Source organism: Vidua macroura, chromosome 7 (assembly GCF_024509145.1).
Source record: "Vidua macroura isolate BioBank_ID:100142 chromosome 7, ASM2450914v1, whole genome shotgun sequence".
In the NCBI taxonomy this organism is placed as follows: domain Eukaryota; kingdom Metazoa; phylum Chordata; class Aves; order Passeriformes; family Viduidae; genus Vidua; species Vidua macroura.
Window position 1 is genome coordinate 24946477 of NC_071577.1, and position 26375 is coordinate 24972851.

Consider the following 26375-nt stretch of genomic DNA (forward strand, 5'->3'; position numbering starts at 1 on the left):
ATCCCCAGCCTAGAAAGTCCTCACAGGCAGAAGCTACTGCAAACAGGTTTATTGACAGCTGTTAGCAGAAGGGGGGCAGAGGGGGGGGGGCTACAGCGAGGAGGGGGGCTGAGCCCAGCCCTGCTGGCTGAGCCCAGCCATGCTGCCCCTCGCTGCATACAGCCAGCAGCCTAATCTACAGCAACCCCCATCACCACCCTCTCCACCACCCTGTGGTGCCCAGGGCCTCTCCCCCCAGCCCCAGGTATTGCTCGGCCACAAGCCTTGCCATGCCCCCCCTCACCGCATCCCACGGAGCCAGAGGGTGCTGGGGAAGGGGGTGGCAGGGGGTGGCCGTGCAGGGAGAAAGCAGAGTCCTGGCTGGGAGAACCTCCGTGGGCGAGTGGGCGTGCGCGGTCCCCGGGCGCAGCAGCCTCAGAACACACCTGGGAAGACAAGCGGAGGGGGGTACACAACAGCACCTGTGAAATCCTCCTCGGCCAAGGGCTGGGGAGAGGCAAGGATGGAGGGAGGAAGGTCCCAGGTGGAGGAGGAAGACAGCCAAGGCAGAACTACGGGCAATGAAGAGGGTAAGAACACTTGTGAACATCACGGAGGGTCACTGCTGCTGTGGGAAGCAAGCAGGGACAGTGCCCTGGAGGGTGTGCAAGGCGTACGGAAGGGAGTGACCAGGCAGAGTCTGCAAGGAGACAGAGGAGGACGGAGTACAGGCAGGAGCAACAGCATCCAGAGGGAAGAGACAAGACACAAGGCACCAGGCAGAGGCTATGTGCACAGCCCTCCTTGCAAGGAGGGGAGCTCAACTCAACACTCCCTGCAGCCTGGGCAGGGGCAGGCTGCAACCAGGGAGGTACTTGCTGGAGACCCTGCCCGCCTGCAGGGCTGGCAGGGAGAGAGGGGCAGGCACAGCCAGAGCATGCCTGCCCATGGGCCCCCCACACTTCCAGCAGCCAGGGCAGGGAGCTGCCCCTCTTCCTGGGACCCCATCAAGGGGGCTCCTCTTCAAGACACTACCTCCAAGTCTGGGAGCCTCCAACGCTGGGATGCCACTAGCCCTCTGCTCACCTGAGCAAGGAGGCAGTGCAGAAGAGACCCCCTCCCTTGCTAGGGGAGGCAGGAGCTGAGTTCCAATCAGCAAGACTCTAGCCCTGCTTTCCTCTCCCTGCCCCACGCTCAGAGCAGGGGGCAGTGCCACAGCTTCACTTTGGGGGCAGGTTCGTGCCCCCCTGTAGCAGAACTGCTGGCCCCTAGTGGCTCCTGCTCCAGCCTCCCCCGGGCACCACGGGCTCTGCGGGTGGAGGACGGGCTGCTGTGGCTGCCCCCCGGTGCCGACAGGGAGCCGGGGCTGTGCCCACCTGCTTGGTGGTGCCCCGCAGCTTCCATCTCAGAGAGGCTGTAGGCCATGGCCAGCTGCAAGTCCTCATCCTCATCCTCGCTATCCGTGTAGAGGCAGACAGGTGAGGAGCTCGAGGTCTGGTGTGGGACCGGTGCTGGCGGTGAGGGGGGCCGTGGCCTGGGAAAAGTTTGCTGCTCCCGCCGGCTCAGCTCCAGGCCCAGCGCCATGTCATCAGGAACACCTGTGGGGACACAGGCAGGGACTGGGGGACTCATCCACTCCAGTTCCCCAAAGCTGGCGTAGGGCCACCCCACCAATCCTTCAGAGCAGAGATCCAAACCAGGGCCAAGCAAGGCTCAGTCCAAAACAAAGCCTGGATGCAGCACCACCCAGACACCCCAAAGGGAAAGGGCACAGATCTCAACAACTCAGTCTGCAGTGCCCCTTCTCACCATCGATGTGGATCGACTTCAGCTCCCCATCCTCCTCCACTTCCACCCGCTCCCGCCCGTTCTCAATAATCCTGCAGACAGACAAACAAACAGATGGACGGTCAAGGGCCATTCAGCCATTGCACCACAGCAAGGAGTTGCAGGGTTGGAGGCCTGCTGATGGAGGAAAGTCTGTGGGAGCAAGGTGGGCTGGCACTGCCCTCACCTCTTGGTGGTGATACGCCTGCCGTTAACAAAGGTGGTGGAGGTGGAAACAGAGCGGAAGCCCAGTCCTGCATCTGCACCAGAGCTGAAGGATGAAGCGAAGAAATCTAGAGAAGGGAACAACAAGGTTGGTGACAGGATGGGTGGCAGGAGGGCAGGGGACAGACTCTGCACAGGGGAACATGGTGCTCTAGGACTCCCCTGCTGGGAGGAATGGCAGCATCTCCTACCTGAGGATCCTGGAAAGGGGGAAAAGAAGTGGCCTCCCCCATGATGCCGGGGGCCAGGTCCTCGCAGCTCAGAGAAGGGCAGCATGTCATCTGAAAGGCAGGGGCACCCCCATCAGCATTACCCCATCAGCTTGGTGAACCAGAAGCAGGGTGCTGATGCAAAGACCCTCTGCCAGGGCCAGCTGTGAGCTCTATCCCCAAGCTCAGCAGCTGCCCCACAGGCAGAGAGATGCCCAAGAGCCAGCCTCCCCTGCCCCACACGCACCAAAGAATTCAGCAAAGGGGTCTCGTCCACCAAAGAACTCCCGGAAGACATCGTCAGCGCTGCGGAAGGTGAAGGTGAATTCGGGGGCCCCGGCACTGGCCCTGGAGCCGCCTGGTCCTGCTGGAGGGAAGACACTCAGTGTTTAATGGAGCCCTGGGTGACATCTGCCCTGAAGGGTAGGGAGCCCTGGTGGCACTGACCCACATCGGGTCTTCAGACAGGGATGTATCCAGAGCTGCACTAACCCCCACAGCCCCACTCACCTGCTCCCATGAGTCCATCCTTGCCATAGCGGTCGTAGACATCGCGCTTCTGCTCTGGAAGAAGAAAGGGGGCTGTGGGGAAGCTGGCTGCCAGGTGGGGACAGGAGCACTGACACTTCTCCCAACTAAGGGAGGTGCAGAACAGCAGGGAGCAAGAGGAGGTGGTTGGCCCAAGCCCCTGCCACCCCAGCACTGCACCCAAACCAAAGTAAGACCACTGGGCAAGAATGCAAAAGCTTCAGGCCCACTGGAGAGAGCCCACTGTGGATGTCAACAGCTCAGCATCTCTCTCAAGGGCTCTTTTGGGAGATGTGAGGAAGTAACCAAGCCCCAAAAGATGTGTGGTAAAGCTGTAGGGACCCACTGCCTCCAGGAGACAGCCAGGGATGCAACCTGGGTGAGCCCGGAAGCAGGACATCCCAGTGAGAACAGTTCCAAGGGCAGACACACACACACACAAACAAAAGACATCACTGTGGCCTCTTACTGTCCGACAGCACTTCATACGCCTCGGCGATCTCCTTGAACCTCTGTTCAGCATACTCCTTGTTGTCTGGGTTTTTATCCGGGTGCCATTTCAGCGCAGCCTTCCTGTACCTGCACAGAGGGGCAGTGATGGGCACACAGCAGCCCTTGGGCTCTTGGGCCAACAACCCCCATCTGAACATGCACCTTCTAGCCTGTGGGCAGGAGCACCCCAAGCCTGCTTCACCCAGCACCCTACAGTCTCAGGCACTGAACAGGAGCTTCTGGACTAGTTCTTCCTTCCAAGAGTTATGTGTTTTCATATATAAATATATAAACACACACACATATATATAGCTATATACATATTTATGCATACACACACCAACACACACAGACTAAACAAACAAAACAGAAATTACCCCAGAACTGCAGCACTACCACAGCAGAGCAACATGTGCCCACCTCAGCTGCCTTCATCGATGGCTCTGGACAATGCTACAGGTTTATTCTGGAGCCTTCATGGCTCCACTGTGAGTGTGCATGGACCAGGGGTTGCTAGGGGCCCCCTGGGGCCAGGAGAGCACCAGCAGCCCTCTCCTCCCTACTGCAGCTAGCTAGGGTTAACTCATGCATTCTCAGCTTCTGCCACTCACTCTCGGGAAGCCCCTCACCGGGACCTCTGCCACCTGTTGGCAAGCCAGCAATCTGCTGGCATTCTCAGGCGATGCCTCACCCCAGTGAGGGCAGCAGCAGCTCGGCAGGGCACCAGGCAGGAGTTGCAGAGACTCAGGAGGCTCTGTCAGCTCCTCAGTAGTACCTGGGGCACAGCAACAACCTGCACACAGGGCCCACATCCCTAAAAGGGGACATGCTGCTCTTCACTCTGTGATCTCCAGTACCCTGACTGATGCCAGCGCAGTCCTTGTGCCCCAAACATGTGCCATTCCTGCACCCTCTGGCAGAGAGAGAGAGAGGGGAGCCTCCAAACACCACCGAGACTTGCCTCCACCCCTAGGCCGACAGCAGGGAGAGAGGAACCAAACCCCACCAAAAGATGCCTTTGTATGGCAGCAAAGCCCAACCCTGCTCTGGCATCCATGCGAAGGAAACAAAGGCTGAATTGTCACCTCTGCAGCTGGGCCCTGTCCCCACAGGCCCCAAAGGAAGCCCCTGCCTCTCTGGCACCAGGTGGGGGTGGCTTGGGGGACTCTGCCCCACAGGCAGAGGCACGCTGCCATACACTTACGCCTTCTTGATGTCCTCAGCAGTGGCGTTGCGGCTCACCCCCAGCGCTTCGTAGTAGTCGACCATGACGTGAGCTGTCCCACGGGATCACTGCAGCGGGAGAAGGCAAAGTCAGGGGTCCACAGGCACAGCCTGGTAGTGCTGGGTGTGGGACAGCAAGGGCAGGCTTCTTACCCTCTCTAGCGCCCCGGCCACCCCACTGCCTCGCGAGAGCAACTCAGCTCTCCCACGCCCAGCTCCCAGCACCCTGCCCGCACCTCGGCCACCTGGGAGCACCTACAGCCCCAGTCGGGGGGACCCTTTGCTGCTGACGCACCGCCGTCTCGCCGGTGTCTCCCCAACTTGCCCGGGCAGGGGGAAGGGGTCCCCGCTGCCGGCGCCGCTCCCTGCCCGCTTCCCCGGGGCTCAGTGGCGGGGCGGGGGGGCAGCGGGAGGGCGCAGCCCGCTAAGGTGCTTAGCGGCTGCAGCGGATTAAGGGCTCAGCGGGGACCCTCCCCGGCCCCGGGCACGCCGGGACACTTCCATCGGCCGACCCGCTCCGGGTGGGGGACAGGAGCAGAGTGCGGCTCTGCAGCCCCCCGCGACCCCCCGGGGTACCGTCCCACCCCCGGTACTCGCCCCCGGCCCGTGAGTCCCAGCTGACGGGAGGGCGGTGCTGGCGCTGGCACCGGCACCACCGCGGCACTGGGACCGCCCCCCGGCCCGGCCGTAAACACGGCGCTCCCGGGGCCACCCGCGGCTGCTGGAAGTTTCCGCACCCCGCCCCGCCGCCACCGGCGGGCGGCCCTGGGCTGCGGCCAGCGGATCTGGGGCACCGGGAGGGGCGGTGGTGGCAGCACGGCAAGGGACGGCACTGGCTCCGCTCCCCCAGTGCGCCACGGTTCGCCTCTCCCCGGCGGCCCCTTGCGCCCCGCTCCCCCCGTCTCGTCCCGCCCCGGTGCCCACCTGAGCGCCGCCGCAGAGCCCTCCCCGCCCGCCCGGGCCGCCCGCGGCCGGTGTCGCGCGTCCCCCGCGCCCGGGCCACCGCGGGCCTGGAGGCGGCTCCGCTGCGTGACGGGCGGCGGCCGCAGCCAACCGCGGCCCCTGACGTCACAGCCTCGCCGTTCGCCGGGTGACGTCATGGGAGGCGTGTGTGAGCCGGGAGCGCGGCCGCTCCGCCGGTCGGGCCCTCCGCAGCCCCCGCCTCAGCCCCGTTCTGTCCTCACCCCAGTCTCCGTCCCCGCGCCTGTTCTTCCGCTCCCAGGGCCGCGCGTGGGCCCCGGGCGGCGGCAGCAAGGTGCGGGCGCGGCGGCACCGGCCTGTCCCGCTGGTGCCGCTGCTGACAGCGCGCCGCGCCGGGGCACGGCTGCGGCCCCCGGCGCCGCGTGCCGCTGGCTTCCCGCCCAGTCAGCTGCCCGGCCGGTCCCGCCGGGAAGGAGGAGCCGGCCGGGGGGGACAGCTGAGGTGACTCAGCGCTTTGTCGGGGCGGAGGACGTGCCGGGGAGCAGCTTGCCAGACCGGCGGGCACAGCTCCCTGCCAGGAGCCCGGGCCGCCTGGCACCACTGTGGCACCACTGTGGCACCGGCAGCCGGGAGCTGCAGGCCACCACCGGGGTGCCCAGGGCCCGGAGAACCGGGACCGTGCACCAAGAGCTGCGTTGTTGACTTTTCTCGTTCATGGCCCCTGCCTGGACAGCTGCTGCAGAGGGGCTGTGCTCACCCATTCTCAGGGTCCTGTGCGGGCTCACTCACCTGCACTTCTGAATGTGCCCTCACCACGGAGATTTAGGATTCCCTCTTGCAGCCTGGATGGGAGAAGGAGGGAGCTTGTTCTCTCTGCAGGGTCAGAGCTTTTTGGATCCACTGCCACACCTACGCCACAGCTGGAAGCTTCCTCACCTCCCATAAATTCCTAGCTGGGAAGCCTGGCAGAATGAGGAGGCCTGAGTCTGAGACAGGGCATTCCCGGCACTCCTCAGGGACAAATTTCAGGACAGATATGCCCGAGAAGAGCCTTCCCCAGCCATGAGTCGTGCGCCTGGGGTGGATGAAATGCCAAGGGCATCATCTCGTGTGCCAAAGGCATTTCTCTCTCCAAGGGATGGGAGACCCGTCCCCTGCCATCAGACAGTAACTTGATGATTTCCTTCCACAACGGCTTGGAGTATTTCCTGCCACTGGGGATTTTTTCCCTGGATGCCATTGCATCACTGTCCTCCTGTACCTGTTTGCCCACGAGCAGGGAGGGGTTCCCTGGGGGCTGCCTGTAGCCAGGGCGCCCTCCCCGGCTGCCGGGGCTCTGATTTGGCCCATCTGCCAGCAATGGCTGCAGAGCCGGCATGGGCACTAGATGGAGCCACAGGCTGCTGTACAGGGATCCCATCCTGCTGCTGGGAGGGCGAGGAGGAGCCACCAGGGCGTAGCTGAGTCTTGGCACCTTGCTTTCCTTTCCCTGGGTTTTGCAGCTGGTGTGAGGACAAGGAGGCCCCCGAGATGACAGATCTCAGCTCGCCCTGTGCTCGCCCCACACCGGTGGGGAGGCCTCTGTGCTGGGATAGGAGAGAATGCACATGCTGGCTGTGAATCTGGAGCCGGGAGAATGCATTGCTGATGCACATTCATGGCAAAAGTTTCCCTGGCACTTTGAGATCAGGATATGGAGTGTGGAGGACTGACACCTCCCCAGTAGGGGAGGCAGTGGAGAGTTGGGCAGTAGCCCACCACAGCACTGGTAGGAGAGAAGATGTGTATCAACCACACCTCATCCCAGACCTGCCACAGTCACTCTTCTACTCAAATCTGGCAGCAGCCAAATAAAAGAAGCCCATCACCCACTGGTGCCTCACACCTTCAGCTGCAACACCCTGCCCTCTTTACCTGCCCTTTCCTCCTAGGTCTGCCTGAAGTCCTGATGCTCACATCAGTTTTGAAACAAGCACAAGCATCTTGAGTGTGTCTCAAGAAGACCCTTATTTCTTAACAAATATTGGGGATCTCTGTGTTGCAAGCTTGTTTTCAGCTTTCCAGGGTCTCAGAAATGCTCATGAAATACTCTTGAGGCTTTCTGAGGAAAGAGGTTTTAGGTGAGCAAAGCAGGATGCCAACGGACCAAATGTTTTTATCCTGGTTACCCAATCTCTCAGGAAGCCAACAGAATTGCATCATAAACCCATGATATATTATTATGCAAACCACAAATTAAGCGATGTATTTTTTTTCAGCACTGCACAACATTTCAGCTTGTGATTTCCACATGAAAACACAAGCTCTTTCACAGCCTTAACAAAACTGGCAATTATGTACTGAAAAATTGTATTCATGGCAATTTTTGAGCTTGGAAGTGCTCAGCAAGTCGTGTGCCTGCTGCTCCCCTCATCACATGCAGCTGACTCCCTTCCTCTTCCCATTCCCCAAGGGAAGGCCCCCATTCCTTGCAGTGGAGCTGCAGCAGGGAAGGAGCAGGAGCCAAAGCCACTAGGATGGAGTGAGAGGGTTTGAGCAGAGTGAGACAAGTTCCTGGGTGCCATTTCTGTGCCACCTTCCTCTGCCTGCCTGCTTCTAGGACAGATGGCGATGCTGGCCATCTCTTGGCATGGCCACAGCGCCAGTGCAGCCCCCAGGAAAGGGGTCAGTGGGAGCTCCAGGGCTTGCTCACTCCTGAAAGGGCTGCATTAGACTGGGGACCCCCAAGTATAGGGGGGCTGGTGAAGACATCACTTGAGCAGGGCCCCCATTTTTAAAATCCACATTGGTTCTTTTACTCAGAGTCCTGCTGTCTCATCCAAAAAGCCCTGTCCACCCTCCCTAACTTCCCTGCACAGCTAATTTCTTCACACCTTCATGTTTTTGATGCTCTGCATGTTTGTCTCAGAGGCCAGGCTCTCAGCCACCTGCCCATCTCCTTGTCCACTCTGTTCTCATCTCAGCTGGCTGTTTTAGAATTGTACCTTCTAGAGACTGAGGACAATCCAGGGAGGCAAAGTCATGCAGCTGCTCTTAGTTTGCATAGCAGAACAGAGAAGTGAGGAAACAGCAAAGTCAGGGTGACTTTCATTCAAGCAGGGCGATGACTTTGAGCCAGATTTAGCAATGTGTCAGACCCAGGCTGTGTGTCCCAGGCTCTGCCTTGCAGGCGTGCTTGCGTGTGCTGACAATGGGGATGCTGCCCCAGCCAAAACCCAGGCAAAACCGAGGTGCTTGCAGATTTTAAATCAACAGAGTCAGAGGCTGGCAGAGATGGCAGAAGCCCATGACTGAACAGGTTATCCATGATGAGCAGGCACACAGGCACAGGGAGTAGCTGAGCCTCATGGCAGCAGGGTTTTGCCCACATCCCTGGCATGTGGTTGGTGACAGATTTTCTGCAGTGCCTGGTAGGACTAGGGTCACAGGCTGTCTGGTCCTCACTCTGCCCTCCAGCTACATGCCCAGCCTTGGCCCATTGTCTTCATCTAGGCATGGCTCAAAGGCAAACAGTGAGCCAAGCAGGGACAAATAAAAAAGGATATGGAGCAAGTGCATTTGCATGAGAAGAAAACAAGAAAAATGAAAAAATAATGCCAGAAAGCAGCTTTTTGTTGTTTTCTGTAGCTCTTGGTGCCTAACTACCAGTGCAAGAGTGGAACCTTAGAGAGAGTGCTGTGCAGTGCTGTGAATGCAAAGAGAAGACTGCAGTTTGGATGCCATCTGTAAACGCATTGCCTGCTAAAATCGACATTTGCAGCTTGTCAGGCCCTCACTGAGAGCATTAGTGGGCCTATCTGAGGGTCTTGCTGTGCTGCTGATGGCAGTTTTAACTGAGCTGGGAAAACCGCTGTAATTCCAAAGAACTGAAGAGAAATCACTCCAGTCATTAAGAAAATAAACTGGTTGACCCAGAAGACTCTAGATTACTGATAATACCACAAAGAAATAACAGAATAATATTTTTTTTTTATTCTATCAGCAGAGAACTAAATATTGAAGAATGTATTTGCTACTGATATCCTTGTCTCAGGTAAGGAAGGTATTGCTTTGCAGACTTGTCATCACCTTCAGCACAATTACATGTCTGGCTGATTCAGATCAACACTGCTGGTATGACATCCTCACTTGGAAGCTGGCAGGAGATAATGCTAACAGTATTTGCATAAATCATGGCATTGCTGCAAAGAGGAGTGAAACAATTGTGTCCACAGAAGGAAGCTCAGAGCTGCTACCAGTGGTCTTTCCAGATCTATTTTTTGTGTTGCTCCTATATTTATTTCATTTGAATATTTATCTTGGCGTGCCAAGCCAGCCTGTTTTGCACCAGAGGCATCAATAGGAAAGGTGTGCTTGTTAGCCAGGAGCTGTACTGCTGAAGGCCTTTGTAGTGAGGATCCCCAGGGCTGATTGCAAGGCCCACCGTGATAAGAAATGTTTACTAAGAAAAAATTGGGATAATGCTAGGCTTGGTAGGGTAGTAACTATTGAAGAGGACAATTAAATCTCAGAGATGGTTAAGAATTGTCTGATTAAAAGGCCACATTACAGCAAAATTGCTTGAAGTAATTAATTTGAGAATTTTAGGAAGGGGCAGTCTTGTCGCTTATTACTCTGCACATTCTCTTGCAGTCAGTGGCACATCAGCACATCTCTGCACATCAGCAGCAGTGTGGGAATCATTTCAAGACCCGTGATCAAACCATGGAAGCAAGGGGTGCCTGGCAGGAATCCCTGCACAAACCCAGCAGCTCTTTGCTGATGATTCACTGTTGCAAACCAGCAAGTGGGTTCCCCCGGCTGCCTCGCTGGGCACCACACCCTCCTCACAGCAAGCAAGCCAGTTACATGCCTGCCTTTTTTCCTGAGCAGACCTGTCATCTCAATAATTGAAACCAGGATGTTTGGCAAGTGGGTCTTCCATGTTAATAAGGATGGTGAGGGTGCCCCAACATATGCACGAGTGCTTAGCACCCAGCTCTTGCCAGACTCTGCATCCTCCTGCCTGGGAGGTGGTAAAGCCCTCCGGAATGTGTCCAGTGCCAGGCTATTAAGTGGCAGAACAAGAGTCACGCTGTCCAGGCCACACCATCGCAGGGAAGGGTACAGCAGCCCTAGTTGTGCTCAGGGTGCCTGGAGGTGGCTTGTCCTAATGAGGAGGGCCACATTAAGCATGAAAATTCAGCAGATTTGTGCTCCAAGTCCTTGCAACAGGGAAATTCTGCCAAATAGCTGTTATTTCACATGCACAACCTCTCATCATCTGGCTAAACTCTGCTAAGAGGCTCTCGGATACTAGTTTGAGCCAGGCATCCTCAAGATGCCCATTGAACTCAAGGTGTCAGCCCAGGGACTTGAGGCCACTGGCTCCCAGCAGCCAGGCTCTGGGAGGAGCAGAGAGGACAGCCCTTGTTTCACAATATCACACTCTCTCTGCACACAAACAGCTCCGGGCAGGAGCACCCTGGGAGCCATTACCCAGCCGAGTTATTAAATGCATCTTTTATCACATTAACTGTTTCCCTCTGACATCCAACAATGTTTAGTCAGCTGCCAGATCCTCCTTTCCACTTTTAACAACTATACAGCAATCCCCAAGACTCCAGGCTAGTTTCTCCAGGCCCAGCTCTGCCCTTGGCTTGCCCTGGGGCCAACAAGCTGTTTGCATTATTATACAACTCACTTCCACATGTAAAACATGTAAAACAAAACACCTTGCAGAGATCTCTCCAGCCATGGGATGCTCAAATGATCTCCAAAGGCCAGGGCACAGCAGGACCATTGTCAAGAAGTTTCTGTGACAGGAATTATTTCCCAGTGGGTGCAGGACTGGCCCACCTGGCTGTGGTTTATGTACCTCAGAGGAGGGGTGCATCTGCAGAGCTGCCCCATTGAATCTGCCATGTCCCCTCTGCTGCCCAGGGGCTTGGCTGCTGTCCCACAGGCAAGGCATGAGCTCCTGGGAGCAGGGGAAGTGGTGGCTGCTTCTTGCCCCATCACTGCCAGCTCACAGGCTTGTCTTTGGCATTGCGACAGAGCTGGCCACAGCTTTGTTGCAGTTCTGAGAACTTGTAAGACAGGAAGGCCTAAAGGGCTGGGCATGAAGACATCACCATGCCTACACTTCTGTCTGGTGTATGGAGAGCCCCTTCAGCCTTCTGGGGTAACCCATATCCCTCCGGGAGCTCCTACCATCAACCTTGCAGAATTCACCACACTTCTATTTCCAGGTATTCCTGCACTGCTTGTGCCATCACCAGCTCTGACACCTGATGGAGAAGAGGAAAAGCATCACTGGCACCTCCACAGAAGCCCATCAGCACTGCACACCAGTATTCCCTGAAAACATGGGGCCACTTCAGCAGGCTCAGTCCCTCTGTCACCTGCCTGGAGGCAGATTGTTCACACCAGGCATGCTCAGACCTCTGACATGAAGTCACTGCAATTAGACAGGTGAGGTTTTATTTTGCTCCCGTGGGTGTGTAGCTGCCTTTCCCAGGACATGAAGAAAGGCAGGTGACACCGGCAGCCAAGGCAGCTGGCTCTGAGCCAGGAAGGCTGCTCTCCCAGGGCCTGCTGTGCCTGAGAAAGAGCTCGTTCCAACTTGTCCGACAGCCCCTTTTAGCCTCGCAGGTTGGGGCTTGGCTTGTGGGGCTGCCTCTCCTCTCTTGCCACTGCCCTGTGATTCAGGGCTTAGGACTGTAGTGAGATCTGGAATTAGCTTTATTGTTTCTGCACCGAGGCACACGCTCTGGGCAATGCAGCAGGCATTGCACAATTGACTTCATTATATCTGAACCAGCAATTATGCTGCTGTTGCTCAGCTGCAGCAGAGAAAACTTCTGTCAGAACTACTGTGCCCTACATCCCAGCAGGTCTCTAGGAGTAAATGCTACATGTGGGTTGCTGAAGATATTCAGTGAGGCCTTTATTGAGTCTCTGCTTGGTCTTCTGATACTTCCCATCCTTTCCTTGCAGCCTGTGACCTCTAGCCTTCCAGTCACCCTTCTTTCTTATCTCTGGATCATCTCTACCTTCTCCACATGAAGGATGAGGTACTCAGAGGGCCCTTTCTGGCATGCATGCATGTCTTAAGGAATGGCAAAGGGAGCGTTTTCTGCCCATCTCTATGCTGTGCTAGAATTTTTCAGGGTGGCAAAGTATGTCCCAAATGCTGCCATAAGTAGAACCGCAGCAGCGCTCGGACATATGATGCTGGGCCACCAGCAGGAGCCAGCTGTGCTTTAGGGACCCTGCACAATGCTCAGTGGGATATTGCTGAAGCAGTTAGCACCACAAGGGCCTTGCTTGAACTCACATCTGCAACGTGCAGTCGAGCTCTGTGCTTTCAACAGACTTAATTTCACCAGCCAGCCTTGTCCAGCCTGTGCCACTGCTGGAGAGCAAACTGCACAGGGCACTGATGGGCTGGAGGTATATCCTGGCTTCTCCACCTCCCCACCTGCTAAGAGGATTAAGGGCAGAGCAAGGACAGAGTGAGGGGTAAGCAGGGTAAGCACAGATACAACCTCTTTGGGAAGCTCCTGGCTGAGATTAGAGACACAGACAGGAGCCCTGCTCCTGAAGCCCCTCTCTCCGTCTAGTCTTTGCTTAAAAGTGAAGGGCACAATGGGCTTCCTTGCCAAATCCACAGCACAGCTGTGCTCTCTTCTACCTTCCCAAGAAGGCCATGTCCCCAGACTGCCCCTTGACACTGTTTGCTCTGCCTGGAGCAGGCAGGGTGGAACTGAGGTCTGAAAAGTAGGAACAATAGTTTGGGTTTTCCTCAGCAAAGAGAGCAGGGAACTTGGGTGTGGATGGGAGGTACCAGGCTGTGCTCTGAACTCATCTCCTCCCCAGTTTCAGCTCTGGATACTTGAGGTGTGGCAGTCTTTAACATACTTCTGGAAGACAGCTATAGAGAGAGAGAGGCTTTGTTTGGATAACTGCAAGTTTTGCTCACAGGTGTTCCTGTACCAGCAGGTACCTGCCAAGAGCTGGCTGGTTTCTGACAGTGGCAAATAGGGGCTTCCCCTGCAGTGGGCAGGACTCTGCCCCTCAGGTATCTTCAATGTTTTTCTGATCCTTCAGTAAAGAGACGGCTGTATTCTGACTCTATAGCCTAGAATTTTCCTTGCTTGCTATTTGGATCTCTCTAGTTGCTGATGCAGGATCTAACTATGTTCTGAGCATCAATGAAAATGTTTCCTGAGCAATTCCTGTAATCTTGTGACTTCTGATGTTGTCTGAAAACATTTGCAGGGCCTTCTTAGATGTGTGGGTAACATCTCTGTAAGAGAGGGGTTGCCTCAGGACAAACCCAGCCAGAGTGAGCTCAGCCTCCGCTTTGTGCGTTCAGGCTGCTGCTACTAGCATCTGGCAGGCTGCTGAGCAGTTAGGCACTGACAAGATGCAGCGGATTGGTGCTCCCTGGATTAGCCAGATGTTCTTAAGCATTTCAAAAAAGCTTAGACATCTGTTTGGGCATTTCAGATCGGAGGCACATGGGGATGCGCAGCTCCAAATGACTCATGGCTCTCTTGTCAGTCATTCCCACTCTAATTGTCCAACAAAACAGCATCTGAATAGGTATTTTCACTGTGAACATGCATTTGCAGCAATGATGAATCAGGGACATTTCACTCTCAACCCTCCACCACCATGGTACGTAAACTGATCCATCATTTTGCTCCCCTAGGTAGCACCAGATCGTTATGCGAACCTTCAGAACTTGGGTGAACTGTACAGCCTGAAATGCTGCTGGCTGCCTAGCTCTGCTTCCAACCATGCTGCAAGGCATTCATGCTATAAATGCCCCAGAATTAATCGGCACCGTGGAATTAAGGAGAGTTCTAGGACACGCCCAGTGAGAAGTGACTCCCTGGCATCCACTAGACGTTACAATTAATACCTTGGTGAAGATTTTCACAGGGAAGATGATACCATCACTCCTTTTCACTCCAATTAACTTCTGGGGCTCAAATTTTGATGCCTCAGTGCTACCAATTACTCTCTCACTCTCGTGGACTGTCTACATCAGCATGGTCTGTGTTATCTAGTGATCTCTGAGGTCACTCAAAGGACATTTACACCACAGGGAGGCATTTCCAGAGTTATCCAGTCACCACAGAATCCTGTGCAGGTTCAGCAGCACTTACTACCTGGGGCATCTCTGTGGAAAAAAAAAACAAACAAACAAACAAACCCAAAAACCAAAAAAACAACTCAATATTTTCCCATCAACTTGATTAAACCCACTATATTCCTCTGGCTCAGCCATTTCTGCAGATCTCAAAAATATGTTGCTTGGACACCAGCACAGGCTTTGCAGCAGTACTTGTGCTTTCAGTCACTTTACACATGCCCATCAGTGAAGGTGACACTTTCCAGGTGACTCAGGCACAAAGAAAGGCTATTGTGGGTGGATAATTTAGGTCCAGCTTTCAACTTTCAGATCAAGCTGAGAGATGACAGCACTTTTCAGTGAAAACTCATTAAGTCAGAGCGCTGAGGCAGATGCAGGGCTTGTTCTGCACCACAGTGGATGCTTTGAGTATTTTGGAGGAGGTAGGACACATCATTCATTGTAGTAAGGCCAGACATCAGTGAAGTCACTGTAGACTCCAATAAAATCCCTCCAAGGTGCTCCAAGGTCTCCCTACAACCTCACTATTCATTTCATAAAGCTTTGTGGAGTCAGATCAAACCAGTGAAGGTAATGCAGAGCCAGGATGGAGAAGCAGCCCTTTGGCAGGCAGGGCTTTCAACACAGCCCCGGGGCACAACTGTTCCTGAGGGCCTTGACACAAAGGACAGGATTGAGTTTTCCTGCTTTTTTTTTCAGTGATCTCCAAAGAGGAAAGTTTGGGCTCATCTCTGGAGGGTTTCCTCCACCAATGTTTCCTCCAGAAATTCTCCCAGGTGTTTTTCAAGAAGCCTTGGGTGGCAGCCAGAGACCTGGCTCACTGCTTGCTCAAGGATCACATCAGCACCTAAGCCCACCAGGAGGGAAGACCTGGGCCAAGTTCTTTACTGGCTTTCCTGCTTCAAGTCCCGAAGTCTCTCCTGGTTAGTGCCTGGATGGTGCCTTTCACCAGCAGGACACCAAGCTGGAAGGTGCCACCTCTGTTCCTCAGCAGAACCCCTCTGCCAAGGCTGTCAAGCATGGCAGGAACAACACTTATGCCCCACTGCCCTTTCCTCGAGGGGACGCCCCGGTCTCCCGTGCCCCAGTCAGGGGATGCTGCTCCCCGAATGCCCCACCAGTGCACCCCGCCAGGCAGCACAGCCCCATCTATGCAAATCTATGCAAATATGCGCACTGCACGCAAATCTATGAAAGCGCTTGGGGCTGTCTCGGGCGGGGCGGCCCGCCCCGGAGCGCCGGTGCCGCCCCCGGTATAAGGTGGCGGCGGCGCGGCCGTCCCGGAGTGCGGAGCTGCGGCAGTCCGGGGACAGGCAGCTTGTGCGGCAGCGGCGGCATCATGGTGAGTGCCAGCCCCGGCTGCTCTCCCCCTCCGGTCCCGCGAGTGCACCCTGGAGCGGGCTGGGGTCTCCGTGGCTTCCCGGGAGGGCTCTACCGGGAGCCCAGAAATTCGGGCAGCTGGCGACGGGAGTGCCGGCTGTGCTCGCCCTGCCTTTGCCTGGCTTCAGCCTCTTCCTGAGCTGCTGCCTTCCCGGTTCTCAGCAGCCTCCCTTCTTTGAGCATCCCCTTGCACCCCTTGCAGAGAGGCCAGCAGCGAGCCCCGCCGGCCGCGGAGACCGGCGCTTGGGCGGACACGTCACATCTCATCCCTCTCCCACTTTTAATAGTGTCGGTTCCTGCCCGTGTCCCGCGGTACCATCCCCGGCTGCTGGGAGTTCGCCCCGACTGCCAGCCCCCCACGCTGCCGACCCACAGCTGAGCTCCGGCAGTAAGCTGTGGCTTCCTTCACCCGCTGCCCTGCTCCAAGGGTGGGCATCATTGTGGGTGGGCTTCCAGGCTGCCCTGCCGCCGTGGTCCTGCGGCATTCTCTGGTTCGTGAGCTCTCCAGCTGCCCTGGAGAGCATCCCAGCCCCAAGGTTTCCCTGACACCCTGCCTGCTGTCCTGTGGAGCCATGCTCCCAGCCCTTCCTGTGCCAGACTTTGCTGTGAAGAAGGCAGAGTCTACTCTGATGGCTGTTGAGCAACACTGCTGCATCCTGGTGCTGCTGGGCTCTGCCCAGCCTATTGTCAGTGCTGGGTCCCACAGAGCCAGTTGTGGCTGCTGCTTGTTGTTGGGATGAAGTGCAGTGAGCAGCATAACCCTCTGCCACCCCCACGCTGATTCACAAGGTCCTTTGCCAGGGAGGAGTCCTCTCACATCTCCTCTTCCTTGAGGTGCTTGCATCTGTGCCAAGTGTTTTCTATGCCCTGCTGTAGAGGATCTTGGAAGACTTACCTCAGGTCTTAAGTCCTCAGGTCTTACCCTTGCCTCCTTGTGTTACACAATGTTTATGGACCTGCTGGGAGGGCTAGGTAGGGTGTTGCTTTGCTCTTGCACCTCAGCTTTGGGAAAGGTGAGGAGATGGGTTTCTGCCTCTCACCATGGGTATCAAGGGCTTATTTTTTGTCATCCTCCACTGTCACTGCTGCCTCTGAAAGGCAGCACTGAAAGCACTTTAGATGCAGAGAGCCAGGACATGCTGCATCCTGTGCAACTTTGTGGGACAGCAGTCATTGCCCTGCTCCTGAGTGCAAAATGGCTGGTTCCACCAGCTTCCTGCCAGCTGACTCATAGTGGGGCACCATGGCTCTGGAAACCCAGTTTGATTTGGATGCTCCTCTGACTCAGTTGTGCCTGATGACACATCCAAATCCTTAGCAACAGCAGGTCTAAGGCACTGAATCTTTCATTCTTACCAAAAGAACTGCAGGCTGTGGGGTGCCTCATCTGAAGGGAATGAGGTTGTAGAGCCCACCTTCACCTGGCTTCTCCTGGGGTGCCTGAGACTACACTTGAAGCTGTGAGCTAAGAGACCATCCCACCTCAGCCCTTTGCTGACTTAAAAAGTGCAGCTAACGCTTCCTCCTCCTCTAGAGCTAATTTAGGGAAGCAGAGCCTCAGAGCATGGCAACCATTCATGTTTGTAAATCCCCTTACTTGCTGGGTACCCATCCTCAGTGCCCTAAGCTCCCAGTGTCCTGGTGGTGCTCTGCCATCTCAGTCTCCAGCTCTATTGTTGGAATTGCAACAGGGCCTGTGCCAGATGCTGCTGGGCCTCAGCCCTTAAGCTATATGGATGTTTGGGCAATGCAGAAGATGCTCACTGGATGCTATCCAGGGCTGTGGGTGGGGCCAGTCCAGGGGATGGGCGGCCTGATATCCTGGGCTGCTGCAGATGGGTCTCCATCTCCTTGGGCCCTGAGGTGGTCAGTGCAGTGATGAGAGGCAGAGCACTAGATTTGGGAGAAAGCAGAAAACTGAAATGGACACAGGGCACCCAGGCATGAGGGCAGTGTGGCTTGCCCAAGCTGGCGAGGGCCAGAGCTGCCCTTCCAGGGCTGTGCACTTCCTGGAGTGATTGCATTTCTGGTCTCTGCTGGGATCTGACCCTGCCTCCCCCTCCCCAGCGCGAGTGCATCTCCGTCCACGTCGGCCAGGCCGGCGTCCAGATGGGCAACACGTGCTGGGAGCTGTACTGCCTGGAGCACGGCATCCAGCCCGACGGGCAGATGCCCAGCGACAAAACCATCGGCGGAGGGGATGACTCCTTCACCACCTTCTTCTGTGAGACTGGGGCTGGGAAGCATGTGCCACGGGCCATCTTCGTGGACCTGGAGCCCACAGTGATTGGTGAGTGCATCCCTAATTGGGCAGTGATAGTGGCCATTATTTTGGGGAAGAGCCCACTGCAGGACACTCCCAAGAGCGCTCCTGCTACCTTTCCCCAGATCCAGTTAGCAAATCTATTTTGCCACTCTCTCCTAGATGAGGTTCGGGGAGGAGTCTATCGCCAGCTCTTCCACCCTGAACAGATGATCACTGGCAAGGAGGATGCTGCCAACAACTACGCCCGTGGGCACTACACCATCGGCAAAGAGATCATTGATCAAGTGCTGGACAGGATCCGTAAGCTGGTAAGTGACTGCAGAGAGGGGATGTGTCTCCCTGGACTGGGGTCCAGCATCATTCAGGAGGTGGGAAGATGATGTGAATTCTGCTGCGCCTTGGGAGGAATCAGCAGCTACCCAGACAAGAGTCTGAAACTTCCCTCCAGCCAAGTCAGTGCTTGAGGGAACCTTACTTGTCTCTCTCCACAGGCTGATCAGTGCACAGGCCTCCAGGGATTCCTGGTGTTTCGTAGTTTTGGAGGTGGCACTGGCTCTGGATTCACCTCCCTGTTGATGGAGCGACTCTCTGTTGATTACGGCAAGAAGTCCAAGCTGGAATTCTCCATCTACCCGGCACCACAAGTCTCCACTGCTGTGGTAGAGCCCTACAACTCCATTCTCACCACCCACAGTACATTGGAGCACTCAGACTGTGCTTTCATGGTGGACAACGAGGCCATCTATGACATCTGCCGCCGGAACCTGGACATCGAGCGCCCAACCTACACCAACTTGAACAGACTCATCAGCCAGGTTGTTTCATCCATTACAGCATCATTGCGGTTTGATGGAGCCCTGAATGTGGATCTGACCGAGTTCCAGACCAACCTGGTGCCCTACCCTCGCATTCACTTCCCCCTGGCCACCTATGCCCCTGTGGTTTCTGCTGAGAGAGCTTATCATGAACAGCTGTCAGTATCTGAAATCACTAACTCCTGCTTCGAGCCGGCGAACCAGATGGTGAAGTGTGACCCTCGCCATGGCAAGTACATGGCCTGCTGCCTGCTGTACCGCGGGGACGTGGTGCCCAAGGACGTCAACGCCGCCATCGCCACCATCAAGACCAAACGCAGCATCCAGTTTGTGGACTGGTGCCCCACGGGCTTCAAGGTGGGCATCAACTACCAGCCACCCACGGTGGTGCCAGGGGGGGACCTGGCCAAGGTGCAGCGCGCCGTCTGCATGCTGAGCAACACCACGGCCATCGCTGAGGCCTGGGCTCGCCTGGACCACAAGTTTGACCTGATGTATGCCAAGCGCGCCTTCGTGCACTGGTACGTGGGTGAGGGCATGGAGGAAGGGGAGTTCTCCGAGGCACGGGAAGACATGGCTGCTCTGGAGAAGGATTATGAGGAAGTGGGCCTGGACTCCTATGAGGATGAAGAAGAGGGTGAGGAGTAGAGAAGCTACAGGCCTGAAAAGGACCACACTTCCTACCCGTGTTACCTGCAGAAACCCTTTGCAATAAACCGTTTCAGAGCCTCCGTGTGTCCCAGTATCCCCCCAGCTGTATCAGTTTCTTGCCAGGTCAGGTGTGTGGTGAGTGCTTCAGCCCTGCTACTGGTGCTGCTATGCTTCCTCCCAGAGCTCTGCTCCAGCTCCACCTCCCCCCTTAGGTAAGAGCCCCATACCAGTGGGATAGGTCCAGGACACATGGCAGGCTCTAGGAAGGTGCCAGAGCATGTCCACCAAAAGGATCCGCAGGAGTGCTGCTGATGTGATAGCAGAAATACCAAGCTTAGGCATGGGGTCTTTTGTCTGGGAGTACCTCAGCCCTCAGCCTGCCCTGCTCTGCCAGTGCTCTGCCTTCCCCCTAGGGCATGTGGCCTACCTCTACCCGGCCCAGATAATCTTCTTCATTGTTCCCATTCTGAGTCCTCTCACTGCTCTGCCTGGTGGTAAGGAGTCCCAGCATCAGCTCCTGGCTCCAGCTGCAAACTGGAGATTTCTGTTACCCATTATCCAGTGTGCTGTTTCCAGAGATTAATTTTCCCTGCTTACCACTAATGCTCCAGCTATATTGACCCACAGGGGCTGTCCTCCCCTGCCCTCCTCCCAGCATGCAGCCGTGTCAGCTGGAGGGGAGAGGGGGGCCAGCCCTGGCTGCTGGAGCACAGCCAGGCACTCATCCCTCTGCGCAGGGCTGCTGGCACCGCTCTGCTTGCCTGTGACTGGAGTGCCAGGCTCAGACTGAGTGGTGCCTGCTGCTGCTATGCCAGGGCAGGAGTCACTGCCCCTCACATCAGGTGCTGCTCTGATCCACTCCTTATGTCTTGTCTGATTATGGGGAAAGGAGGGAATCTACTCCTTCAGAGTAATTCCATTGCTGACATCTCCCTGTGTCTTCACAGACATGACTGCCACCAGAAGGATGTAGGAGTTGGAATTGTGTCCTATAGCTTTTTCTAAAAGTTATCCTGGACCTCTGTCCTGGACAAGGGACCCAGTAGTGTCTCCTGGCACGCTGCTGAGCAGCAGAGGCCCATCCATCCCCATGGCCAGGGAAGGGTAGCTGTGTGACCCCAGGTACTGACATTAAAGACAGAGCCCTCTCCCTGCTCAGGCAGCATTCAAGGCTGAAGGTCCAGGCATTCTCTGTAGCAGGATCAGCCCTAGCCTTGGCAGGGGTGGCTGCACTGGCCAGGGCTCAAACAGAGCTGCTGCTCTGAATGTAGTCACAAGTTATTAACAGCAAGCAGGCTGCAATGACCCTTTTTTGGCAGCCAGATTTGTCATGCAAATCTGCAGCCTCACAGGGTTGTGCAGTACTGCCTGTCTGTCCCCACCGAGAGAGAAGGGCAATCCTTGGCTGGAGCCTCCCAGAGCATCGATGGCAAAGGGAGGTTTGGGGGACAAAGTGGGCTCCAGAATCTGATACGTGTCTCTATCGTGTTTCTCCTCCTTTCTCCTGTTCTAGAGGCCCAGGTGGACTCGGGGTCTCCCCACACCTCTGGGGGAGCTGGTAGCAGAACAGGTTAGGGACTGTTCTACCTGCTCTGTCTCCGGTGCTGGTGGCTCAGCACTGCCTGTCACCCCTGAAGGCTGGTCCCCAGGCCTCCTGCCCACAGCCTAGACCGATGCCCCCGCCTTCCTCCCGGCAGAGAAGGGGGAGCAGTTTCGGGCCCCCCACCTCGGGGTTCCTCCGCAGCCGGGAGGACCCCGCCAGGCTCCTGCGGCCCCCGAAGGGGGTACTCCCTCCCCGCATGCAAGTGTACCCAAATAAGGGGGCGTGGTGGCACCAGGCCCCTCCCCCCTATAAGAGAGCGCTGCGGCGGGGATTGCAGCAGCCGCAGCTCCGCGCCGAGCCCCGCCGCACAGAGCCGCCGGGATAGCCCGCACCACCCGCCGCAACATGGTGAGTGCGGGCCGGGAGGCGGGCACGGCGGCGGGGAGGGCGCCCGGCAGCCCCACGGCAGTCGCCCCGCAGCACCGTGCCCGGTGGAGCCGTCGTGACGCGCCCCCTCCTTCCCGCCGTGACCTTGGGCAGCCCTAGCGGCCCCTGCCCGGGGCAGCCGCGCCCCCATCGCCCTGTGCCCCCACCCCCCCGCCGCCGCCGCCACCGGCGCTGGGGCGCCTGCCCCCCCTCCCCGCCACCGCCGGCGCAGCGCGGGGGGGGCGCTGGGGATAGAGGGGGTGACCTCTCCGCTGAGGAGCGGTGGCCGCGGATGGACGGGGACAGCTGCCGAGGGTGGAGGCACCCGCCGGGCACCGGGGGCCGGAGCCGGGCGTTCGGCGGGGCTCTCCCCGCGGCAGCGGGCGCCCCGGCGGGGTTGGCGACCGGGAACGGGTGGGGGGATCCCGTCCCTTCAGTGTCGTCCCGCGGGCGTCTGGCAGCGGCGGAGCGGGCTGGGGACGCTCTCCGAAGCGGGCAGTGGCCGCTGCCCTCGCCCGGGGCCGGAGCTGTCTATATTTAGCGGCTCAGGAGTGGGCCGGGGCCGTGCCAGAAGGCGCAGCGCAGCGCTCTGCCCGCCGCAGCGCTGACCGGGCCCTGCCGGGGAACCTGCCCCCAGCTGCCCTCCCTTCCTCTCTGTGGCTGGGGCTGCTCTTGGCCCTCCCGCAGGAAGAAGGAGCCCTTGTCCTACCCGGGCGCTGGACTGGGGCACGGACCCCATCGCGGCTAAGGACACTGTGCGGTCGGGGAATGCAGGAGTGAATTGCTGCAGGACGTCGAGGCTGAGTCGGGGTGTCCTGCTCAGGGAGGCAGGGATGGCGGGAGCAGTGAAACAGGGATGCTAGGACTAGCAGAGGCGGGATGCCAGGGACAGCAGAGAAGGGATGCTAGAGTAGCGGAACAGGCCTGCACCTCCTGAATGGAGTGCATGAGACACATCTCCAGCTCACAGCCTGCTCCTCAGCACTTCTGCCAACACGGGTTTTGCAGCACAGGGCTGGGATTGTGTAGCCCAGGGAATCTATGTTGCCTCAGAAACTGCTGGTCTTCATTGCCAGCCCTTACCTGGCTACCACCCTCAAGACCACTGACTCCATAATACTGCTTATCTGGCTCTGGAGCAGCAGGCAGAGGGGTTTGCCCATGCTGATTTCCCCTCATGGGTTAAATGTGTGTACCTGTCAGCTCAGCTCTTCACTGGACTGCTGTTGCATGGGGAAGGGGCTGAGGCTGCCAGGGACCCTGGCAGAGTAGGTGAGCCAGGCTCTGCTCCCCTTACTGCTGGAGTACAGACCCAGCCAGAGTCCATTGAGCTGGTGGCCCCCAGTGAGGGCAGGGCAAGAGGGATGCCAAAGCTGGTTCTTGATCCGGAATGGTGCTTGTGCATGGCTCCCAGCTATGGGGAGTCCCTCAGGGTGATGCAGGAGGTCACCCAAAGGAAAATGTGCTCTCTGGGACCACTGATCAGAGCGGGTCCAGTGTGGGTGACTGAGTGGCACTGGCACTAGCTAGAGCCCTCCCTGGAACCAGCAGGACAGAGCTGTGCCAGGATCTGACCATGCCTCCCCCTCCCCAGCGCGAGTGCATCTCCGTCCACGTCGGCCAGGCCGGCGTCCAGATGGGCAACACGTGCTGGGAGCTGTACTGCCTGGAGCACGGCATCCAGCCCGATGGGCAGATGCCCAGCGACAAAACCATCGGCGGAGGGGATGACTCCTTCACCACCTTCTTCTGTGAGACTGGGGCTGGGAAGCATGTGCCACGGGCCATCTTCGTGGACCTGGAGCCCACAGTGATTGGTGAGTGCATCCCTAATTGGGCAGTGATAGTGGTCATTATTTCTGGCAACAACCCATTGCAGGACCGCTCCCTGGAGTTCATACAGCCTGAGGTGCTCCCAGGGGTGGATAGCAGGCTGCTAGTGCTCCTGTTCTTCTGACAATATCCTGCACTGGGTTCGACCCCGAGGGCCCTTTTTTTTCCCCAGGAGAAGCCACAAACATGAGCAGCTGCTTTTGTTCTTGAAGTGTCCTAGGGTCAGCGGTGCTTGTAACACATGTGCACAGAGAGAAACCAGCCCAACCGGCAAGGCAGCTCCTGCTGCACTGTGGGCAGGCAGCTCCTGAAGGGTGGGAGAAGCTGAGCTGCACAGGGAGGTGGCAGCCACCTCCTCATGCCAGAGAAACCTGATGCTGGTGTTGGCTTTGCTGACGTGTGGGTCCTTGGCCATGCCACGGGCAGGCGGAGCCAAGGTGAGGGATGGCTACAAGCACCCACGTGTCTGCTTGGCGGCCGGCTCAATCCAACAGCCTCCCCTGGGCTCAACCTGCCCCTGTTCTCTCCTAGATGAGGTTCGGGGAGGAGTCTATCGCCAGCTCTTTCACCCCGAGCAGCTGATTACTGGCAAGGAGGATGCTGCCAATAACTATGCCCGTGGGCACTACACTATCGGCAAAGAGATCATTGATCAAGTGCTGGACAGGATCCGTAAGCTGGTAAGTGACTGCAGAGAGGGGATGTGTCTCCCTGGACTGGGGTCCAGCATTCTCCTGGGGTGCAGAATACACTGCAAGCTGTGCTGTGCCCTGGGTGGGATGTGCAGCTGACCAGGGCAGGAATACACCAGGTCCTGAAGGGACTTGTGGACAGCCAGACTGTCACAAAGACATGTATCTCAGAGCAATCTCTCCCCATCTCTCTCCACAGGCTGACCAGTGCACAGGCCTCCAGGGATTCCTGGTGTTTCACAGTTTTGGAGGTGGCACTGGCTCTGGATTCACCTCCCTGTTGATGGAGCGACTCTCTGTTGATTACGGCAAGAAGTCCAAGCTGGAATTCTCCATCTACCCGGCACCACAAGTCTCCACTGCTGTGGTAGAGCCCTACAACTCCATTCTCACCACCCACACTACACTGGAGCACTCAGACTGTGCTTTCATGGTGGACAACGAGGCCATCTATGACATCTGCCGCCGGAACCTGGACATCGAGCGCCCAACCTACACCAACTTGAACAGACTCATCAGTCAGATTGTTTCATCCATTACAGCATCATTGCGGTTTGATGGAGCCCTGAATGTGGATCTGACCGAGTTCCAGACCAACCTGGTGCCCTACCCTCGCATTCACTTCCCCCTGGCCACCTATGCCCCTGTCATCTCTGCAGAGAAGGCTTATCATGAGCAGCTGTCGGTAGCCGAAATCACCAACTCCTGCTTCGAGCCGGCGAACCAGATGGTGAAGTGTGACCCTCGCCATGGCAAGTACATGGCCTGCTGCCTGCTGTACCGCGGGGACGTGGTGCCCAAGGACGTCAACGCCGCCATTGCCACCATCAAGACCAAACGCAGCATCCAGTTTGTGGACTGGTGCCCCACGGGCTTCAAGGTGGGCATCAACTACCAGCCACCCACGGTGGTGCCAGGGGGGGACCTGGCCAAGGTGCAGCGCGCCGTCTGCATGCTGAGCAACACCACGGCCATCGCTGAGGCCTGGGCTCGCCTGGACCACAAGTTTGACCTGATGTATGCCAAGCGCGCCTTCGTGCACTGGTACGTGGGTGAGGGCATGGAGGAAGGGGAGTTCTCCGAGGCACGGGAAGACATGGCTGCTCTGGAGAAGGATTATGAGGAAGTGGGCCTGGACTCCTACGAGGATGAAGAAGAGGGTGAGGAGTAGAGAAGCCTCAGCCAAAAAAGACCACGCTCCTTCCCTGTGTTACCTGCAAACCCTTTGCAATAAACCGTTTCAGAGCCTCCGTGTGTCCCAGTATCCCCCCAGCTGTATCAGTTTCTTGCCAGGTCAGGTGTGTGGTGAGTGCTTCAGCCCTGCTACTGGTGCTGCTATGCTTCCTCCCAGAGCTCTGCTCCAGCTCCAGCTTGCTACTTGTGCAGGTAAGAGCCCTGGGGTCTAGTCCCTGGTGCCGTGGCACACATCCCACCCCACTCGTTGCTCCAGCCAGGGCTGGGTACCGCTTCCTCATGTGATATATGGCCCCGTGTTGTATCCTGGAGCTCAGGAGAGCAGATTTAGTCTGAGCAAGAAAAGACTGGCAGCTTTTGGGTCTTCTCCTCATGTGCAGCCCAAGTGTAGGTGGGCTTGCCTGGAAAGATAGTGGTTGAAGCAGTGAGAGTAATCTGGCAGCCCTGCCCCTGTGGTCACCATGCAGGGCAAGGAATATGCCCGGCTCTCTGGTGCAGTGGGTGCACCCTGCAATGGCACCCAGCATGGCACGAACCCCCGCGGCTGCTGTACTGCTGTGTGCGGTGAGAGGATTAAAGGAGGGGAACGCTCCCTGTGAAACTGCTTGTCTGCATCTCGTTTTTTACCCCCTCTCCATGGGCAGCCCACTTGCTGGAGCCCCAGTGAGCCCCTCCAGCCAAGTCTCCCCCCTGGGCTGGGGGTGTCCTCAGTGCTGGGGTGGTTGTGCTGTCCCCATGCTCTGCATATCCCCACCAGAGCAGAGCTGCTGCTCCTGCCTCCCAAGGTCTGGCAGCTTCCCAGTCTGAGCATCTACCTCCCTCTTCATGGATAACAGAGAAGTTCTGCCTGTACCCCTGCCACTGCCTGCCTGCCTGTGCTGATCCCTGTCCCGCAGTGCCCAGCTCCAGAGGCTCTGAACAGCAGTGTCTGGCTCCAGCTCTACAGTTGTGTTAGCTCCCAATAGGAGCATTCTGGGGCCAGGGATTAACTTTCCCTGCTTACTGCTAATGCTCTGGCTATTCTG

The 26375-nt window shown here is 57.3% G+C and overlaps 2 protein-coding genes and 1 pseudogene across 9 annotated transcripts; 2 read left to right on the forward strand and 1 right to left on the reverse strand.

The window, feature by feature from the left end:
• Positions 1–34: 34 nt before the first annotated feature.
• On the reverse strand, positions 35–5788 carry DNAJB2 (DnaJ heat shock protein family (Hsp40) member B2). Of its 8 annotated transcripts, none has more exons than XM_053982822.1 (10): positions 5409–5519; positions 4465–4553; positions 3238–3347; positions 2751–2804; positions 2488–2604; positions 2223–2312; positions 1994–2099; positions 1789–1859; positions 1356–1577; positions 35–425 (listed from the first exon to the last, which is right to left on the reverse strand). In XM_053982822.1, the coding sequence occupies exons 2-10, from the start codon at positions 4527–4529 to the stop codon at positions 415–417; spliced, it is 846 nt and encodes a 281-aa protein (XP_053838797.1). In that variant the 5' UTR covers positions 4530–4553; positions 5409–5519; the 3' UTR covers positions 35–414. The 8 variants fall into 8 exon arrangements, with proteins under 8 accessions (XP_053838797.1, XP_053838796.1, XP_053838793.1 ...); XM_053982821.1 differs by having other exon boundaries at positions 2488–2607; XM_053982818.1 differs by lacking the exon at positions 5409–5519 and adding an exon at positions 5669–5788 and having other exon boundaries at positions 35–1577; positions 2488–2607.
• Positions 5789–15485: 9697 nt separating this feature from the next.
• Positions 15486–19742, forward strand: LOC128809657 (tubulin alpha-5 chain-like; annotated as a pseudogene).
• A 1768-nt stretch (positions 19743–21510) lies between these two features.
• On the forward strand, positions 21511–25951 carry LOC128809658 (tubulin alpha-5 chain). The gene is made up of 4 exons (XM_053981783.1): positions 21511–21613; positions 23226–23448; positions 23996–24144; positions 24356–25951. The coding sequence occupies exons 1-4, from the start codon at positions 21611–21613 to the stop codon at positions 25325–25327; spliced, it is 1347 nt and encodes a 448-aa protein (XP_053837758.1). The 5' UTR covers positions 21511–21610; the 3' UTR covers positions 25328–25951.
• Positions 25952–26375: the final 424 nt, after the last annotated feature.

Bases quoted from the DNA above. Each gene is read 5' to 3' on its own strand.
- DNAJB2 (XM_053982818.1), bottom strand. From the start codon at position 4,529: ATGGTCGACTACTACGAAGCGCTGGGGGTGAGCCGCAACGCCACTGCT. The intron at 2,313-2,487 runs GTGCGTGTGGGG...CCTGCCTTTCAG, and splicing joins CCCCTTTGCTGAATTCTTTG to ATGACATGCTGCCCTTCTCT. The intron at 2,100-2,222 runs GTAGGAGATGCT...TCCCTTCTCTAG, and splicing joins CCCCTTTCCAGGATCCTCAG to ATTTCTTCGCTTCATCCTTC.
- LOC128809658 (XM_053981783.1), top strand. The intron at 23,449-23,995 runs GTGAGTGCATCC...GTTCTCTCCTAG, and splicing joins CCTGGAGCCCACAGTGATTG to ATGAGGTTCGGGGAGGAGTC. The intron at 24,145-24,355 runs GTAAGTGACTGC...CTCTCTCCACAG, and splicing joins TGGACAGGATCCGTAAGCTG to GCTGACCAGTGCACAGGCCT.